The 20,287-nt window shown below is 33.5% G+C and overlaps 2 protein-coding genes across 2 annotated transcripts; both read right to left on the bottom strand.

Moving 5' to 3' along the window:
- Positions 1–3,901: 3,901 nt before the first annotated feature.
- On the bottom strand, positions 3,902–5,108 carry LOC112289949 (uncharacterized). The gene is made up of 2 exons (XM_024535715.3): positions 4,864–5,108; positions 3,902–4,603 (listed from the first exon to the last, which is right to left on the bottom strand). Exons 1-2 carry the CDS (start codon positions 4,963–4,965, stop codon positions 4,079–4,081), a joined length of 627 nt encoding a protein of 208 aa, XP_024391483.1. The 5' UTR covers positions 4,966–5,108; the 3' UTR covers positions 3,902–4,078.
- Positions 5,109–6,138: 1,030 nt separating this feature from the next.
- On the bottom strand, positions 6,139–7,177 carry LOC112289950 (uncharacterized). The gene is made up of 2 exons (XM_024535716.3): positions 6,943–7,177; positions 6,139–6,730 (listed from the first exon to the last, which is right to left on the bottom strand). The coding sequence occupies exons 1-2, from the start codon at positions 7,042–7,044 to the stop codon at positions 6,260–6,262; spliced, it is 573 nt and encodes a 190-aa protein (XP_024391484.1). The 5' UTR covers positions 7,045–7,177; the 3' UTR covers positions 6,139–6,259.
- Between the last annotated feature and the right edge of the window lie 13,110 nt (positions 7,178–20,287).

The raw sequence follows: 20,287 nt of genomic DNA, 5'->3' as shown, positions 1-20,287 counted from the left end.
GAGTTCTTGTCCTTGACATTATTGAAGACTTAAGAAGATCACTAATAGGAACAAGTACCTACTACCTTTAATATCTCGACTTTTTCATTAGTTGAATCAAGCTAAGATCTATACAAAAATAGATCTATAAGGAGCTTACAATCTAATATGCATCAAAGAAAGAGATGAATGAAAGATTGTATTTTGAATCAAATATTGATATTTTGAATATAATGTCTTGTCTTTTGAACTTACAAATGTACCAATAGCTTTTCAACATCTTATGAATGATGTTTTTAGAGATTTTTTGGATTATTTTATTGTTTGTTATCTAAACAACATCTTGATCTATTTTAAGAATACAAAAAAAATATAAACTTCACGTTTGTCGTGTGTTACAAAAATTAAGAGATGCGGGACTCTATGCCAAGATAAAAAAGTGTATATTCCACACTACTCAAGTTGACTTCTTAGATTACATCAATTCAAATGATAGACTTATAATGGATCTTAAGAAAGTTCTAACAATTATGGATTGAAAGATCCCAAAAATGGTCTGAGATGTCTAATGTTTTTTGGGATTTGGCAATTACTATCGGATCTTCATCAAAGACTTCTTTTAAATTATAACTCTACTTACACATTTGATTTGTAAATACAAACTTTGATGGAATCAAGAAGCAAAAGTAACATTTGAAGCTTTAAAGCTAACCTTTGTTTCTGTTCCAATCTTGTACTATGTTAACTTTTCTAAGTCATTCATATGAAAACAAATCCATCAGAGTTTGCTTTGCATGCCATATTATCACAAATAGAAATAGATAATAAATTTCATCTAATAGCTTTTCTTTCCAAAAAAATTTCAGCAACTGAGATTAATTATGAGATCTACGATAAAGAGCTTCTTGCAATTATGGATTCTTTTTAAGAATGGTGTCATTATCTAGAAGGCACTTCCAATTCAGTCACTATGTATACAGATCACAAGAATCTCGAGTATTTTATGTCATCTCATATTTTGAATTATTGCCAGACTCGTTGTCAAGATTTGAGTTCAATATCAGTTATTGGCCAGAAAAACAACAAGGTTTGTTTGATGACCTTTTCAGATGTTCTTATCTTGCATCTAAAGAAGAAGATGCACCTTTTGAGTAACAAAAGACAATCTTATTGAAGCCAAAATAATTTCATCTATGAGTAGTGAAATCAACATTGACTGTTGATTCAAATTTTCTCAAACAAATTCAATCAAGTATGTCCTCTCATCCTCTTGTTCATGATGTTAAGAAAACTTCTTTTAAGTCTCGTGATACTTCTAAGTTTGAGTTCAAGAACAACCTACTTTATTTTGAAGGATGCTTATATGTTCCAAAAAGAGAAGCACATTTACGTGTTCTTCAAGCACGTCACGACTTTCCAACAATATGACATTTTGGATATAATAAGACTCTGGAGCTAATATCTAGAGATGTTTAGTGCCCATAAATGTGAAAGGCTATAAATGACTTTGTTCAATCATATGACATTTATTCAAGGTCAAAAACTCCTCGGCATCGATCTTATGGACTTCTTCAACCATTACCTATTCTACAAAAATCATGGTCTTCTATTTGTATGGATTTTATCATGGATCTTCCAATCTCAAGATCGTGTAATTTTATATTTTTGATAGTAGATTACTTCATCAAAATGATACATTTTGTATCATGCACAAAATCTATTACAGGAAAAGAAACTATCAAGCTTTTTGTTGACAATATCTATCAATATCATAAATTACCAAAAGATATTATATTTGATAAGAGGACTCAATTTGTATTAAGATTTTGGAGAATCAACAACTAGCAGATTCAACTCAAGAGCTTTCATTTGTGGACTTACTAGATGAGACATTACAATTGTTACAACCTTCAAGACAACAAATTTAAGATGAAGATCTTCAAGAACGACATGTCCTTCCTCGAATAAACAACAAGATACAACATGTTTGGTATCACAACCTTCAAAGAGACTCTTGATATTTAGTGATTTTATTATAAGTAGGAATAACTCGTGACAATGTTTTAAATATTTTATTTGAAGGAAGTTACGAAGGCTTCAACAATGACCACATAATAGGGTGATCTTCTTGCCTTGGTATGGGACACTATTGATAGTTGAAATGGCCTATAAACTATCTTCAAAGAGAATAAAGATTAAAGTATGTGGCAAATACAATTCGTTGTATCTTGGATTTTCTCAACATATGAAGACTGCTCTTTATGGAACTCGTTCCTAAAAGGAGGGGTAATGTCATGGACATATACATGTAAACTAATAATTAATTATATGATTTAGATAATAGTAGGTAAAAATAGATTAATTCCATAATATCTTTTATAAAAGCTTTCTAAAAGCTTCATGGATGTTGCTTTGACTTTATAGGTGTCTTTAATTGACTTTTTAGGTTAGAAATATGGTCAATAAGTTGGCCATGTACCACACATGATGGTAGTTTGAAGAACAAGCTAACTATGTGGCCTACACGTAGAAAACTTGCCTTGTAAGCTAAGGCATGTATCTTACAAAGTCAATACATATTAGAGATCCTATAGAACAAATAAATAATTAAAAATTAAGTAAAATATATTTTACTTCAAAATTAATTTGCTTATAGATCATGGATTTGAGCCTCATCAAGGCTCACATGTAGTATATATGGGTGTCTTACAAAGGCCTTGAGGTTTTAGTCGTATCTTCTTACTTACATCCAAAGTACTACAATTATGAATTAAAATAAATCCTACTAGTTGGTAGGTAATTTTAAGTCACTAAAATTAAATTATTTAATCCATTTTATTGACATATCAAATAATATTTTTTTATTTTATTCTTAATTTAAGTGTATATGAAGTAATAAAATATTAAATTATTAGAATTATAATCAAATAAAATAAAAATAAGATTAGAATAAATATTTTTCAAACAAAAGTCTTATAAATATGTTTGGCTCTCATTATATTTGTCCAATTAATATATATATATATATATATATATATATATATATATATATATATAATCTATGTTTATTAATAAGTCAATAAAAAAATTAAAATATTATATTTAAAAAATTACTTTATTTGAAGTCAAAATAGATACAACTAATATTTTCAATAGAATTATTCAAAAATTAAAGACTTATCTATATTGTATACTATTTTAAAATTTTTATACTTAATTATATTTCTAATTCACTAACATGTGTTTGATAAATATAATAACACTTCTATATTTATGTTTTAAAACAATATTTGATCCTATCTTCTATTATTGAGAAATTGTATATAACTATTTCTTTCTAAAATAATATTTATTAATATTTATTCTCAGGGATTACATTTATGAAAGGATGTATTTTTAAAAATTATTAAGAATATTAATTCAAATCCAACCATTTTCATTGAAATTAACCTCAAGTCAAATTTTCACTCAAACATGATTTATTTTAAAAATGGAGGAAAAAAGAATAAATAGTTTAAATATCCAAACATTGACATTTCTATTCATATTATAATAATTTGGAAAAGAAATATCAAAATACCTGTAGATTTTAATCTACCTTTCTATTAGATTATCAAGAAATATTATTATGAGTAATAGGAGGTGCTTCTTCTTGTTATGCATAAGTTACATGAGCATTGCTATTACATTGACATTAGTGTACGATGGTAATAAATGTTACATGTACAAATCATATGTTACTACATGTTGATCATATTTCATCTCAGTGACCATGTTACCAAACTGATCTGATTCCTTGCTCATAAGCTTTGTGGGTAGATAGAGGGAGACGTGCTGCAATATTCTCTGATCTGTCCTTGGAGCTTTTCAGTAAACCCCCAGCACGAAACATTCACAAGTAAATTAGATTAAAACAACAGAATTGCATCAACTTAGAAACCGGCGCCAGCACTCTGTTAAATATTCACTTCATCATCTTTACAGTAATATGGCGCCGCGCAACCTCGTGCTGAATCCAGAGCCAATGCTTGCGGTGTCTTATTTACTATACAAAACGCGAGGACTGCATAACATGGTAGATCGCAACGTCTGATCAGTTCTAATGATTGGGAGTTACGGGGTCCTTCAGGCCCTGGAAAGCGTTGGCCACGGCGTCCCCGGTCTGGTGAAGAACATTGCCAGCAGCATCCTTAGCTTGGGTGGCAGCACCCACAGTGGTGTCCTTGGCGCTCACGGCAGTATCCTTGGCATATCCCGCAGCGCCACCAGCCTTTTCCTGGGCAGTACCCGCAACGCCTGACGCCTTGTCCTTGGTTGCGCCTGCAGTGTCTGCTGCAGCATCTTTGCCTTGAGAGGTCTTGTCGCTCACGTAGCTGCCAGCCTCACTAGCCTTGCTTCCTGCAGCGTCTTTCGCTTCGCCAGCCTTGGACTTCGTGGCACCAGCGGTATCAGCAGTCTTGTCACCTACATGTTGAGCCGTATCCTTAGCAGCTCCAGTCGTGTCGCTTCCCTTGTCCTGAGCTGTTCCAGCGGCATCAGAGGCAGCAGACTTGACGTCGTGAGCTTTGGATCCTGCGTAATCTCCCGCCTGGCTAGCCTTGTCTTGAGCAGTTCCGGTAGCACTCTGTGAAATCAACGAATTCAACATCATTTGAGGTCTAGATGTGACAATAAGTCTCATCTCTCGTCTAATTTCCACTTCAAAATTTACTTATGCAGCAAATCTCATAAACTGATTCAATACGTACTCACTAAAGCTACACTTAAATAACAATCCTCTGAAGTATTCCAGCTCGATTGAATTCATGTCTCAATTTAATAGAACCGGTTTGAATTCAGAGTAACAAAAGACAGTGATCCCCAATCAGTATCCTGGGTGTGTACCTTCGTGGCACCGTGAGCTTGCTCAGCCTTGTCCTCACCGAATGCCTTCGTCTCCTCGGCCTTCTTTCCGGCCATCTCCTTGGTCTGATCGTAAGTCGACATGGTGATTAAGCTTGAGATTGAATATGAAATAGAATAGTAATCCAAAAAGAAAGAAATTCTCCGATCTATGCGCACAATATACACAAGATGTCAATGAAACGGTATTTAGTGGGAAGGCAGACTGAAAATCGAATGTGATTGTCTAAAAGCAATTCAAAAATCGCGGAGGATCGTCGACATTTTAAGAGCAATGGTGTTCAATGAAATTGCTGGTACAGCCTCAACGTGTCTGCCAATCCCGCCATGTCAGGGGGATGGACCAGCTGGCCTTGAGATCGGGAAATGCATGATCGCCACGCCACTTGGCTGGTCAGGGTGATCGTCTATATTTGCATGAGGCGATGCCGCTAGAACCTCACCCTGAGAAAGCGGCATTGATTATTTTAAACTAATTTACGACAAGTTTTTTATTTTGAAGAAATTCTCCGTTGCAGCAAGTACATTGCCCATGCAGCGAATCAAATTCTCCCAAAATTTCACTAATTGCATGGATTCCTTGATAGGTATCATAGTAGTTCACTAAGGAGACTTGTCCAGAACAAGAATCCTAGAAATGAGTAACATTTCCTAAAATTATTACACGATTCTTCCGGTACTCATTCTGCATACGGTGGCGAGAAATTGTAAGAGAATCTGCTAAGTCACATCCAGCTCAAGAAATTAGTACTTTTAATCGTATTATTTAATAGCTGCAGCAGATTGACTGCGAAAAAACCAGAGATATTCTTTCGTTGTGCTACTACGACATCGTAAAAACTTTCAAATCAGTTTGCTGGATTTGGAGCAATATTTTTACATTGTAAGAAAATCATATTTAAGGTGTATTCTTTTCGATGTCAAAGTATTGTCCAGATGAAATATAGCGAATAATGAAAAGGATGCCAAGTTATCACAATCATCCAAGTATGACCTCACATCTGGAGAGATTCGTAGGTTGGGCGTAGCAGCAATGTTGAAAATTAGAGCTCACATCTAAATTATTATTTCCTACAAAGTTTTAACTAACCAAAAATCTATGCAAAAAAAAATCCAAATCATAGTCAATCGAAGTGGAGATGAAACAAACAAGTGCTCCATTACCGCCGGTAGACATCGTACACGAGCCATTTCTAAACCATAAAATTTCCAACAAATCCTTTTCGATCAAACAATCAACATGTGAACACAGTACAGTTTTACAAAATCGATAGATTCGAGAAATCAATCAAAGTCTTACATAGTGATGTAGTAATCAAATGTGATTCTAGCCACTATCATATTCACAAGAATAATATTCTAACAATCCCACTCAACCCTACTGTTTGGGTGTAACGGTCTCCTTAGCACGGTTGAAGGCGTCGGACACATAGTTGCCAGTCTGCTGCAAAACGTTTCCAGCAGTGTCCTTGGCTTTTGTGGCAGCATCCACGGCAGTGTCTTTGGCACTCACAGCAGTGTCTTTCGCATAGTTTGTAGCTTCACTTGTTTTCTGTTGGACAGTGCCAGCTGCACCAGAAGCCTTGTCCTGGGTTGCGCCAGAGGTGTCGGCAGCTGCGCTCTTGGCCTGGTTGACCTTGTCACCTAAGTAGCTACCGGTCTCGCTTGCCTTAGCGCCTGCAGCGTCCTTAGCCTCATCAGCCTTGTCCTTAGCACTCCCAGCGGCGTCAGCGGTTTTGTCACCTACTTGCTGGGAAGTGTCCTTCGCGGCAGATTTCGCATCCTGGGCCTTGGAGCCTGCGTAGTCTACAGCTTGACTGGCCTTATCTTGAGCGGTTCCAGCAGCGCTCTAAAATCATCAACAAAAATTATTCAAAAATCTATCACACACATCCACCGGCTCCACAAGTATCGTGCTAGTCACCTGGCACTCTCCCTACCCACTATCCCACGACATCCACAGACTTGTTGGGACAGTCGTCACATTACAAATTCGAGTCGTGACCACGTACACATAGCATCTCACAACCCCTATCGAATTCACTCGAACCAGACACCTACCTTAGCGGCACCCTGAGCCTGTCCTGCCTTCTCCTCTCCAAATCCCTTGGTCTCCTGGGCCTTCTGTCCAGCCTGCTCCTTGGTCTGTTCATAGGTCGACATCTTGACAAAAAACTGGAATCGAAGACTGTCACCGGAGAGATAATTAGCGGAAACGTACAGCTGCAAGGAGAACTTACAGGTTAAAATGCACAAAATTGTCCGAGATTAATAGAAGCTGGATGATAAGACCAAGACCAGGTTAGTGCGTAGTCTAGGGACGCAGGTGGATTATATAATCAGGTGCACGAGGGTGTCATCTGCGGAGAGGCGCCACTTGGCAATCGATACGACGCGCCGTCAGAGCTGCAGGGAGGAAACTGACTGCATGCTCGCCACGAAACACGCCGAAGTTTCGTGAGGGTCTGAGGTCGCGCCACTGCCATGGTTGGGCTGGGAGTGAGAGGGAGATCATCGCATCGCAGTGTGTGGACTCCCCTCATCTCATCCATCCTCGGCGTTGCCATACACCATCGCTACTCCCGCCTCGATGGGTCTGAACACTACGCTGTTTTCCACTCCAGCTTCGACGTTGCGGTACTCGTGTCCATTCTGAGCATCCCTCCGTCGGCCGCGTGGTGCATTCGCATGTACTTCGTGGATCGACACTGAGTCATCGCGTGGACCACCACTATTGACTTATCTAACGTGGCAAGTGCGCATTGGCACTTGCTTTTTAGACAACTTTATTTTTTTATTTATTTATTAGTTTTATCTATTAAAGCCCCCCCACTTCCAAGTTCCGTGATAGATGTGGTGTATAGGCAGATATGTCAATGGCTTTTTTAATTTGTGGAATTGATACTAATTGTGTCCTTGATATGACAGCTCTAAACCTGGACTTGAATCTGGATGATTGATTAGCACCCTGATGCGGTATTTTTAGAGCCCCATGTCATCAAATCAATGACAAATACTTCAAGGTTTTGAAGCCCAAGGTGAAAAGTTGATTGTTCAATTGGGTAGCAAGGAACTTGAACTACAATCCATCACAATTTGGAAGCAAAAGGTGGCAACCACAAGCTGTTTATAGATTTATAGGTTTTGATATTGGTACAAATAGCTAAATAATCATTTAAGTCTCATTTTATCTTTATTTTATTAATTTGTTACTTGACAATTCATTGTTTTTTGTCTAAAGAATTAAAAATAGTATTTTGTTGAGCTTAAAAATAGTTTTTCTTTTCTAATTTATATACTATTTTAAAAATAACAATAATGAAAATACAATTAGTTTTTAGTTTTTTATTATCCACCAAAATGTTCTCTCTGTTTCAAATTTATTATTTCTTCTCTACAAACTTATTACTATCAATTTTGCATCAAATTACTAGATTGTTGCACAACACCTTATTTGTAGGTCTTTGCTACTATAAAATAAGCCAATAGAGGATTATTTCATTTGCTTTAAATGATTACTTCTGCAAATACTCTAAATAAACAATGCTACAGATGTAATAAGTCTGGCCATATTTGGCTTACATATTTCCAAAATATAAAAAATTCATACAACAGATTAAAAGAAAATCTCACACTTCTGATGGTTGATGTACTTTTATCCCTTTACCAACCTTTGTCTAATTTACACTTATAAAAATAAAATTCACTCTTTAATCCAAATATAAGGTGGCCTTATTTAAAATTTGTTTGTAACTGGAAGTGTGAGGTGAGAACCACATATACTAAGAAGAAAGAAAAATCAAGGAAGAACAAATAAAAGAAGAAAAACTAAAGAAACACACACTTTAAAATTATTCTCAACATGTTTATTAAACTTTATTTGGTAAATTATAAAAAATTAAATTAAATTAAATAATAAATTTATAAATTTTTTTTATCTTTTTAATTATTTTAAAATAAATATTTTTTATTTTATTTTTTAAAAAATAATAATTAAAAGATAAAAGATAAAAAATAAGATAATTAGAATTTATCTCAAAGGTTTCTTGATTAAGTGGTCAAAGGTTTGAGCCTTAATAAGACTCATAGGTAGTCTATGTAGTACCTTAGAAGATCCAAGAGGTCTTAGTTGTATCCTCTTCACTACCTCCTATAGGCTACAAATCATATGAATCATATGCACCTTACCTCCTCCCACTACTATTTTAGTTGTTATTTATTCTAGTTTCTATGAGTAAAATTATTTTTTTGCAAATTTACTTCATCATAATGTTCAAAAATACCAAATTAGTCTAGAAAATGTTTTTGGACCTATGAATCTTAATTTGATTCTTTGTAGTAGCCTCCCAAAGTGGTTAAATCATTTTTAGAAAAATCCATTAAATATGCTCTAAAACTTCTTAAAATTCCTTAAAAATACTAAAAAATTATCAATAAATTTTTAATTTTTTTTGGATATTTGAAAATATTTTTATTAAATTAAATCTAATTTTCTATACCTTGATAATTTATTTTTCAACAAAATTAGTTTAAATCATCTTAAAATATTATTTTTCATAAATCATTGTTAACTTGTAATATTAAATAAGCATGTTAACTACTTAGCTAAATAGGTTTTAGATTGGTCATGTTTGAATTAGACAAGAAGTATAGATATAATTAATTTATAGTAAGAATCAAACAAATTTATTGATTAATGCAACATACTTGAGAACAACATTGTCCAATAAAAGAGCAAGTACAAGATCAAATTTAATCTAGCAAGGACAAGATTAGACCTAAAAATAAGTTTAGATTTAGAATTTTTAAGTCAAAAATCAATGAGATCTTAAAAATTAGAAATAGACAACCACTTTAGGAGAAGAAGTTAAATGGTATATAAGCCACCTTAGGTACTACAAAATTCTTCTTATTGGTTTTTGATTAATCTTAATATTAAGTATTACTTACATTAAAAGCTAAATATTGCTTAAAAAAGTATAATTGGACTTAATAAAGTTCTTTCCAAGAAATAATAATCTTTATTGTCCTCTAACTTAGAATAATGATTTATTCTTGGATTTGAATTAATTTAGTTTTATTTTAGTAAGAAAAAATATTTTTTAAAGATATATTATTGATTGAAATTTGATCCATTGAGCATATATTTAAAATTAAGTCTTGTCATAACTTCTTCTTAAGAACAAGAATATAAAAAGAATAAAAATAAAAATTTTAGTGTATTTCAAAGAAATATAATAAAAAATAAATAAAGAAGTATTTATATTCTAGAAGAAATTAGAATGACTATTTCTAAAGGCAAGAAGGTTTTAGACTATTGCAATTAGACTAGAAGTAAGAAAGGAATTGACAAGAGCACGAAAGGCTTCACCCTTGTCTTTACTATGCTTAATAAAAATAATTGTTTAAAAGTCATCTAATAATTGTTTTAGTAAAAATATTCTATATGTTTCAAAGATAATATATTTAGAAATTAATAATCTTTGGTCACATGTTTTTACATATTCCTAAGGCAATAAATTTTGGAACTAATAATTATTAAAAATTCATAATTTTTTTTAATATTTTTTTTCTTATTTATTATCATTTATGAATATTTAATGAATAACATAAATAATAAAATATTATTTTAAATATTGGTTTCAATATGAATAAATAAAAATAAATATTAACTCAATCAAGATAATTTCTTTTAAGACTTATTAAGGTATTATTTTTATGATTCTTGACTTAATAAAATTCTTAAAACTTATAAGCCTTCCTAAAAATCTAATCATTACTTACATAATCAACTAGGTAGGGATATTTTGAATACAACATCATGCCTTTTGGACTTACAAATGCACCAACAGCTTTTCAACATCTAATGAATAATGTTTTTTGAGAGTTTTAGGATGATTTTGTGGTCTGTTATCTAGACGACATCTTGAACTATTCTAAGAATCTAGAAGAACATGAATTTCATGTTCATCATGTGTTACAAAAATTAAGATATGTAGGACTCTATGCCAAGATAGAAAAGTGTGTATTCTACACTACTCAAGTTGATTTTTTAGGTTACATCATTTCAAATGATGGACTTATGATGGATCCTAAGAAAGTTCAAACTATTATAGATTGGAAGATTCCAAAAATGGTAAGAAATGTCCAATGCTTTTTAGAATTTGCCAACTATTATCGGATCTTCATCAAAAACTTCTCTCAAGTTGCAGCTCCACTTATACATTTGACTTGTAAAGACAAACTCCAATGGAATCAAGAAGCGGAAGTTGCTTTTGAATCTTTGAAGACAGCATTTGTTTCTGCACCAATCTTGTATCGTGTTGATTTTTCCAAAGCATTCTTTATGGAAACACATGCATCAGACTTTGCTCTGGGTGTGATTTTATCTTAAATGGGAACAGATAACAAACTTCATCTAGTAGCCTTTCATTCAAGAAAATTCTCAGCAGTTGAAATCAATTATGAAATCCATGACAAAGAACTTCTTGCAATTGTGGATTCTTTTCAAGAATGGCATCATTATCTAGAAGGCGCTTTTAGTCTAGTCATCGTGTATATGGATCATAAGAACCTTGAATATTTCATGTCAGCATGCATATTAAATCGTCGTCAAGCTCGTTGGAGCATGTCTTTATCAAGATTCGAGTTCATCATCACTTATCGGCCAGGAAAATAACAAGGTTTATTCAATGCCTTGTCTAGACATTCTTATCTTGGACCAAAAGAAAGAGATGGAGTTTTTGAGCAACAAAGAATGGTTCTCTTGAAGCTAGAGCAATTTGATCTTCAAACAATAAAATCAACATTGATTGTTAATTTAACTTTTCTTAAGCAAGTCCAGTTAAGTATGTCTTCAGATCCTCTTGTTCATGATATCAAGAATAATTCTTTTAAATCTCATGATTCTTCTAAATTTGAATTCAAGAACAACCTACTCTATTTCGAAGGACGCTTATATGTTCCAGAAGGAGAAGCACGTTTACATATTCTTCAAGCTTGTCACGACTTCCCAACAGCAGCACATTTTGGATATAATAAGAATTTGGAGCTGATATCTAGGGATTTTTGATGGCCTCAAATGTGGAAGGCAGTCATAGATTTTGTACAATCATGTGATATTTGCTCAAGATCAAAAACTCCTCGTCATCGACTTTTTGGACTTCTTCAGCCATTACCCGTTCTAGAACAATCATGGTCTCTTGTTTCTATGGACTTCATCATGGATCTTCCAATCTCAGGTTCTTATGACTTTATATTCATGATAGTAGATTGTTTTACCAAGATGGCACATTTTGTACTGTGTACAAAATCTATTACAGGTGAAGAAACAACTAAGCTCTTTCTTGACAATACCTATTGCTATCATGGATTATCCAAAGATATTATATTAGATAGGAGAATCCAATTTGTATCAAGATTTTGGCGGACTCTTTTCAAGATTCTAAAAGTAGATATAAAACTATCTTCAACATTTCATCATCAAATTGATGGACAAACGGAGCGTGTTAATCAAGTTTTGGAGCAATATTTAAGATGTACCATTAACTACCAACAAGATGATTGGACAACTCTTTTGCCATTGGCAGAGTTTGCTTATAATAATACGGTACATTCTTCTACAAAACAAATACCTTTCTTTGCTAATTATGGTTATCATCCACGACTTGATACTTTTGACTTCTCAAAAGGTAATAATCCTGCTGCGAAAGATTTAGCGATTCATTTATCAGAGCTATATGCAATGATGAAGGCGTAGTTAAAAGAGACTCAAGAACAACAAAAGGTCAATGCGGATGTCTATCGAAAGAAACAACCACCATTCTTCTTGGGTGATAAGGTATGGCTACTTTGTCGTAATATCAAGACCACTCGTCCTAGTGACAAGTTGGACTGTTGAAGACTTGGACCATTTTTTATTTCTACACAAATCAATCCAGTTGCATATTGTTTATATCTATCGGTGTCAATGAAAATCCATCCAATATTCCATGTGTCTCTTCTTGAACCATACAAGACAGTGGACATACCAAGAAGATGACAAGCTCTACCTCCTCTTATACAAGTGGACAATAATGAAGAGTTTGAAGTAGAAGAAGTCTTAGATTCAAGGCGACATCAAAATAAATTGGAATATCTTGTCCATTGGCGCAGATATGATATTAGTGAACACACATGGGAGCCAATAAAGAATCTTACAAATGCAGTAAAGGCGGTGGAGGCTTTTCATCGACGACATTCATCAAAATCAAGATGAAAACCTTTTTTATAAAAGAAACAACATTTAAGCAAGATAACATTCTACTTTCAATCCTTGTTTGTAGCTTCTTTGTAGTAGTGACGCTTAGGAGATGGAAAACCAACAACCAGCAGATTCGACTCAAGAGCCTTCATTTATTGACCTGCCGGATGAAACATTACGATTGTCACAACCTTCAAGATGACACAATCGAGATGAAAATCTTTAAGAACAATATGTTCTTCTTCAAATAGATGGCAAAATACAACGCGTTTTGTATCACGACCTTAGAAGGTACTCCCGATGTTTGGTGATTTTACTAGAGGTAGGAACAACTCCTGATGGTATTCCAAATGTTCTATTTGAAGGAAGTTATGAAAGCCTCAACAATGATCAAATAACTGAGTGGTCTTCCTGCCTTTGTATGGGACACTATTGATGGTTGAGAGGCCCTATCAATCATCTTTGAAGAGAACAAAGATCAGAGTATGTGGCGAATACAATTTGTCGCATCATAGATTTCCTCAACATATGATGACCACTCCTCATGGAACTCGTCCCTAGAAGGAGGGGTAATGTCATGGACATATTCATGTAAGTGAGTAATTACATATACAAATAAGTAAAAGTAAGTTAATTCTATAGTATTTAATATGGAAGCTTCTTAGAAGCTTTATAGATACTACTTTGACTTCATAGGTGTCTTTAATTGACTTTTTGGATTAGAAACGTGGTCAACAAGTTGGCCATGTGCCACACATGTTGTTAGTTTGAAGATCAAACTAACTATGTGGCCCACACATAGAAAAACTTGTCTTGTAAGTCAAGGCATGTATCCTTCAAAGTCAACACATATTGGAGGTCCTATAGAATGTCACCACATAGCCCTTAGTTAGATAGTATATATAGAGACAAGAGTGAAGCCTTCTTCACTCTTGTCAACTCTTTTGTTACTTCAAGTCTAGTTTCAAGGGTCTCTAGTTTTCTTGTCTTTTGGTAATAGCCATTTTAGTTTCTCTTTCAATATACATATTTATTTATTTATATTTTTTTATTTTTCTTTAAGTGAAGGCTCACTTGTCTGTTTTCATGGAGTTCTTGTCCTTGACATAAATATGAACCAAACCAATAAAGTAATACTTTGTTTCTTTAATTAAGGTACTAAAGAATGTAAACAAATAATTAAGGTACCTCAAACTATTTGTTTGAATGTCTTTCTATCTTAGAAATATACCCTTGCCTCTAAATCTTTATTATGTATCTACAAAGATATCCTTTAATAGTCAATTATAGTTTTAGATTTAAGCTATGAAAAAAAATAAGAAAATATTATTAAAATTATAATTATTTTTTAAAATAAAATCTTAGTTTTAGCATATATATATATATATATATATATATATATATTTGGTTTGATGATTCCACCTTCTTACTTGGATTCTAAACTATATTCAACTTTTATCTTATTATTTTTTTTTAATTTTTTTAATTTTTATTTTACTATTTTCATGAAACCATTATTTTTCTATTCAAATACCATAATAATTGTTCTAAGAAATTTTCTAAAAATTTATAAAACTTAGTTGAATTTACATATATTTAATAATATAATATTTATAAATAAATAAATAATTTTATTTAAATCATAAAATTAAAAAGTATAAATCTTAAGTTTTAAATAAAAAAATATCTGACATTTGACTATAATTGTCATGGACATACTCATGTAAGCCAGTAATTACATATATAAATAAGTAGAAGTAAGTAAAAGTAAATAAAGGTAAGTTAATTCTATTGTATTTGATATGGTAGCTTCTTAGAAGCTTCATAGATACTGCTTTGACTTTATAGGTGTCTTTAATTAACTTTTTGAGATTAGAAACGTGATCAACAAGTTGGCCATGTGCCACACATGTTATTAGCTTGAAGACCAAGCTAATTATGTAGCCCACACGTAGAAAAACTTGCCTTGTAAGTCAAGGCATGTATCCTACAAAGTCAATACATATTGGAGGTCCTATAGAACGTTGCCACAAAGCCCCTTGTTAGAGAGTATATATAGAGACAAGAGTGAAGCCTTCTTCACTCTTGTCAACTCTTTTCTTGCTTCCAGTCTAGTTTCAAGGGTCTCTACTTTTCTTGTCTTTTGGTAATAGCCATTCCATTTTTTTTCTTAATATACATATCAAGTTATTTCTATTTTGTCAACTTTCTTTGAAAGAATTTTCACTTGTTTATTTATCTTTATCATATTCTTATCCTTGACAGATTGACAAGAATACACCTACAATATCAAGGCTTTGTGTAATCTTCTTTAAGAGTAGATTATTCTTTTTTTTTGATAAGACACAAGTATATTAGAAGTTGCGGATTACCCTCTTCTAAACTGATATTATCCTTAGTATTTTTTTTGTTCTCAAGTCCTCTTTTTTATTTGTCTTGAGCAATATTAGACATCTTCTCTTTTTTAAGTGTTATCATAGCAATACTTAGTGAAATGAAGAGTGCAATGGCACAAATTTAAGAGCAATTGAAGAAGTTAATGCTTGCGATGGATCAACTCAATTTACTACTACAAGGAGCAATAAGATTGGCAGGAAGTGAAGATATAGAAATGATTGGAGCTCCTTCAACATCTATATCAAATCATGTCCCTTCTCCTATGGTAGAACGCCCTTCCAATGTTAGAGAACCAAGAATTGCTCTCCCCGAAAAGTTTGATGGCACCATATCCAAGTTTCGAAGATTTATCAATCAAGTGTAACTTGTGATTGAACTTCAACTCCAAAGCTATCCAATTCCAGGATCGTAAGTTGGATTCATTGGTACGCTTCTTTCAAGTTCAGCACTATCGTGGTTTTCATCTTTTCTTGAACGATAAGATCTAATATTAGATAATTTAGATACTTTTTTGGTAGAGTTTCAATCTATGTAAGAAGAACATGATGCAATTCGTGTTACAACCAATAAGATCCATATTTTATGATAAGACAATCGATCAGTAATGATGTATGTTTCACAATTTTGACAACTTGCAACTGATATCAAGTAGGATGATGCTGCACTTATTAGCCAATTTCTCTATGGATTATAATATGAGATAAAAAAGTTAATGTTCAACTTACCTGATCCTCAAACATTGAGTCAAACAATTGACTTTGCTATGAAGTGTGACAATCACCTTTTTGAATTTCCATTTGAGAACCGTACAAGTGGACCTCAACGTAACTATAATTCAATAGCAATACCAATATCTCTTCAATACATACATTCGAAAGTAGAGGATATGCAAATTGATGCAATACTTTTTAAACCTCTTACTAAGCAAGAAAAGACTTGTCATCATCAAGAAGGATTATGTTTATATTGTGGAGAACCTAAGCACACGACTCAATATTGTTGAAAGAAGTGACGCAACCATAAAATGAGGAGTACGATGATCAAAGGAGATAGCATGTCAGAAAACGAATTTGTCCACCTACAATAGGGACTGTGCGGTTGGAACCTTGTACAACCCCTAGTGAAGGTCCTATCCTCTCCTCAAAACCATCTCCATGTTTTATGATAAATGTTATTTTATGACCTAAACATCTCAAAGCCTCTGCCTTGCTAGATTCAAGAACCTCATCTTGTTTCTTAGATGAAAAATTTGCTAAAAGACATAGCATATTTGTAGTAAAGAAAACTAAACCTATTCATGTAGAAGTCATAGATGGTCGTCTGTTGTCTTCAGGAGATGTTACTCATGAAATCCTTCCTATAGAAATAGCAACTAATGGTCATAGTAGCTTTGTAATATTTAATATCTTTAGATCTCTTTCTAATCCAATCATTTTAGGTTTATCATGGCTAAAAAAATATAATCCTAAAATAGATTGGACTTCTCGTAGTCTTGACTTTTCTGAAAGTATAATTAAGAGTGTAGTTAATCAAGTAGAAAGTCTTAAGTCTAGTATAATTAAACCTATATTTGTAAGTACAAGTACTTTCTTGTATGCTGCAAAAGAAGGATAACCTTGTGTCATTTATGCCACACTTGTTTCTATTGGTGGAAAGACTTCAAGTAGCATTCCAAGCCAATATCAAGATTTTCAAGATGTATTTGAGAAAAAGAATGCAGATACTCTTCTAGAACATCGTTCCTATGACTGCTTAATTGTCTTTCAAGAAGGAGTACAACCGCCATTTGGACCAAAAAGTAAGAAATGCACGATTCTATGCCAAGATAGAAAAGTGTATATTTCACACTACTCAAGTCGACTTCTTAGGATACATCATTTCAAATGACAGACTTATGATGGATCCTAAGAAAATTCAAACTTTTATGGATTGGAAGATCCCAAAAATGGTAAGAGATGTCCAATGCTTTTTGAGATTTGCCAACTACTATCAGATCTTTATCAAAGACTTCTCTCAAGTTGCAGCTCCAGTTACACGTTCGACTTGCAAAGACAAACTTCAATGGAATCAAGAAGCAGAAGTAGCATTTGAACCTTGAAGACAACCTTTGTTTCTACACTAATCTTATATTGCGTCAATTTTTCTAAGCCATTTTTTATGGAAATAGACGTATCAGACTTTGCTTTGGGTGCCGTATTGTTACAAATAGGAACAGATGATAAACTTCATCCAATAGCTTTTCATTTAAGAAAATTTTCACCAGCCAAGATCAACTACAAGATCCACGATAAAGAACTTCTTGCAATCGTAGATTCATTTCAAGAATGGCGCCATTATCTAGAAGGTGCTTCTAGCCTAGTCATAGTATATACGGATGACAAGAACCTTGAATATTTTATGTCAGTACGTGTTTTGAATCGTCGCCAAGCTCGTTGGAATATGTCTTTGTCAAGATTCGAATTCAAGATCACTTATCGACTATAAAAATAACAAAGTTTGTTAGATGCACTTTTTAGATGATCTTATCTTACACCAAAGGAAAGAGATGCTGCTTTTGATCAACAACAGATAATTCTCTTGAAGTTAGAGCATCTTCATCGTCGAGCAATGAAATCAACACTAACTATTGATTCAACTTTCATTAAGCAAGTTCAGTCAAGTATGTCTTCTGATCCTCTTATTCGTGATATTAAGGAAAATCCTTCAAAGTCTCATGATACTTCCAAGTTTGAATTCAAGAAGAATCTATTATATTTTGAAGGACGCCTATATGTTCCAAAAGGTGAAGCTCGATTACGTGTTCTTCAAGCTCCTCATGACTTTCAAGTAGTAGGACATTTTGGGTACAATAAAACTTTGGAACTAATATCCATGGACTTTTGGTGGCTCTAAATGTAGAAAGCAGTTAAAGATTTTGTACAATCTTGTGATGTTTGCTCAAGATCAAAAACTCCTCGTCATTGATCTTATGGACTTCTTCAACCATTACAAGTATGTCTTTTGATCCTCATAGGTGAAGAAACAGCTAAGCTCTTTCTTGACAATATCTATCGCTATCATGGATTACCCAAGGATATTATATTAGATAGGAGAATCCAATTTGTATCAAGATTTTGGCGGACTCTTTTCAAGATTCTAAAAGTGGATATAAAACTATCTTCGACATTCTATCATCAAATTGATGGACAAATGGAGTGTGTTAATCAAGTTTTGGAGCAATATTTAAGATGTACCATTAACTACCAACAAGATGATTGGACAACTCTTTTGCCATTGGCAGAGTTTGCTTACAATAACACGGTACATTCTTCTATAAAACAAATACCTTTCTTTGCTAATTATGGTGATCATCCACGACTTGATACTTTTGACTTCTCAAAAGTTGATAATCCTACTGCAAAAGATTTAGCGATTCATTTATCAGAGCTATATGCAACGATGAAGGCGTAGTTAAAAGAGACTCAAGAACAACAAAAGGTCAATGCGGATGTCTATCGAAAGAAACAACCACCATTCTTCTTGGGTGATAAGGTATGGCTACTTCATCGTAATATCAAGACCACTAATCCATGTGATAAGTTGGACTGTTGAAGACTTGGATCATTTTTTATTTCTACACAAATCAATCCAGTTGCATATTGTTTATATCTACCTGAGTCAATGAAAATCCATCCAGTATTCCACGTGTCTCTTCTTGAACCATACAAGGCAGTGGACATATCAAGAAGACGACAAGCTCCACCTCCTCTTATACAAGTGGACAATAATGAAGAGTTTGAAGTAGAAGAAGTCTTAGATTCAAGGCAACATCAAAATAAATTGGAATATCTTGTCCATTGGTGCAGATATGACATTAATGAACACACATGGGAGCCAATAAAGAATCTTGCAAATGTAGCAAAGGTGGTGGAGGCTTTTCATTGACGACATCCATCAAAATCAAGATGAAAACCTTCTTTATAAAAGAAACAACATCTAAGTAAGATAACATTCTACTTTCAATCCTTGTTCGTAGCTTCTTTGTAGTAGTGACGCTCAGGAGATAGAGAACCAACAACCAGCGGATTCGACTCAAGAGCCTTCATTTGCTGACCTGCTGGATGAGACATTACGATTGTCATAACCTTCAAGACGACACAATCGAGATGAAGATCTTTAAGAACAATATATTCTTCTTTGAATAGATGGCAAAATACAACGCGTTTGGTATCACAACCTTAGAAGGGACTCCCGATGTTTGGTGATTTTACTAGAGATAGGAACAACTCCTGATGGTATTCCAAATGTTCTATTCGAAAGAAGTTATGAAGGCCTCAACAATGATCAAATAATTGGGTGGTCTTTCCGCCTTTGTATGGGACACTATTGATAGTTGAGAGGCCCTATCAATCATCTTCGAAGAGAACAAAGATCAAAGTATGTGGCGAATACAATTTGTCGCATCATAGATTTTCTCAACATATGATGACCGCTCCTCATGGAACTCGTCCCTAGAAGGGGGGGTAATGTCATGGACATATTCATGTAAGCGAGTAATTACATATATAAATAAGTAGAAGTAAGTAAAAGTAAATAAAAGTAAGTTAATTCTATTGTATTTGATATGCTAGCTTTCTAGAAGCTTCATAGACATTGCTTTGACTTTATAGGTGTCTTTAATTAACTTTTTGAGATTAGAAACGTGGTCAACAAATTGGTCATGTGCCACACATGTTGTTAGCTTGAAGACCAAGCTAATTATGTAGCCCACACGTAGAAAAACTTGCC

Source organism: Physcomitrium patens, chromosome 12 (assembly GCF_059467195.1).
Source record: "Physcomitrium patens ecotype Gransden chromosome 12, ASM5946719v1, whole genome shotgun sequence".
Lineage (NCBI taxonomy): Eukaryota > Viridiplantae > Streptophyta > Bryopsida > Funariales > Funariaceae > Physcomitrium > Physcomitrium patens.
The sequence above is the reverse complement of the archived record's forward strand: the minus strand, read 5'-3'. Positions and strand labels throughout refer to the sequence as shown.

Coding starts and splice junctions, on each gene's coding strand:
- LOC112289950 (XM_024535716.3), bottom strand. CDS start 7,044: ATGTCGACCTATGAACAGACCAAGGAGCAGGCTGGACAGAAGGCCCAG. Junction 6,731..6,942: donor AGGCTCAGGGTGCCGCTAAG/GTAGGTGTCTGG, acceptor TGATGATTTTAG/AGCGCTGCTGGAACCGCTCA.
- LOC112289949 (XM_024535715.3), bottom strand. CDS start 4,965: ATGTCGACTTACGATCAGACCAAGGAGATGGCCGGAAAGAAGGCCGAG. Junction 4,604..4,863: donor AAGCTCACGGTGCCACGAAG/GTACACACCCAG, acceptor TTGATTTCACAG/AGTGCTACCGGAACTGCTCA.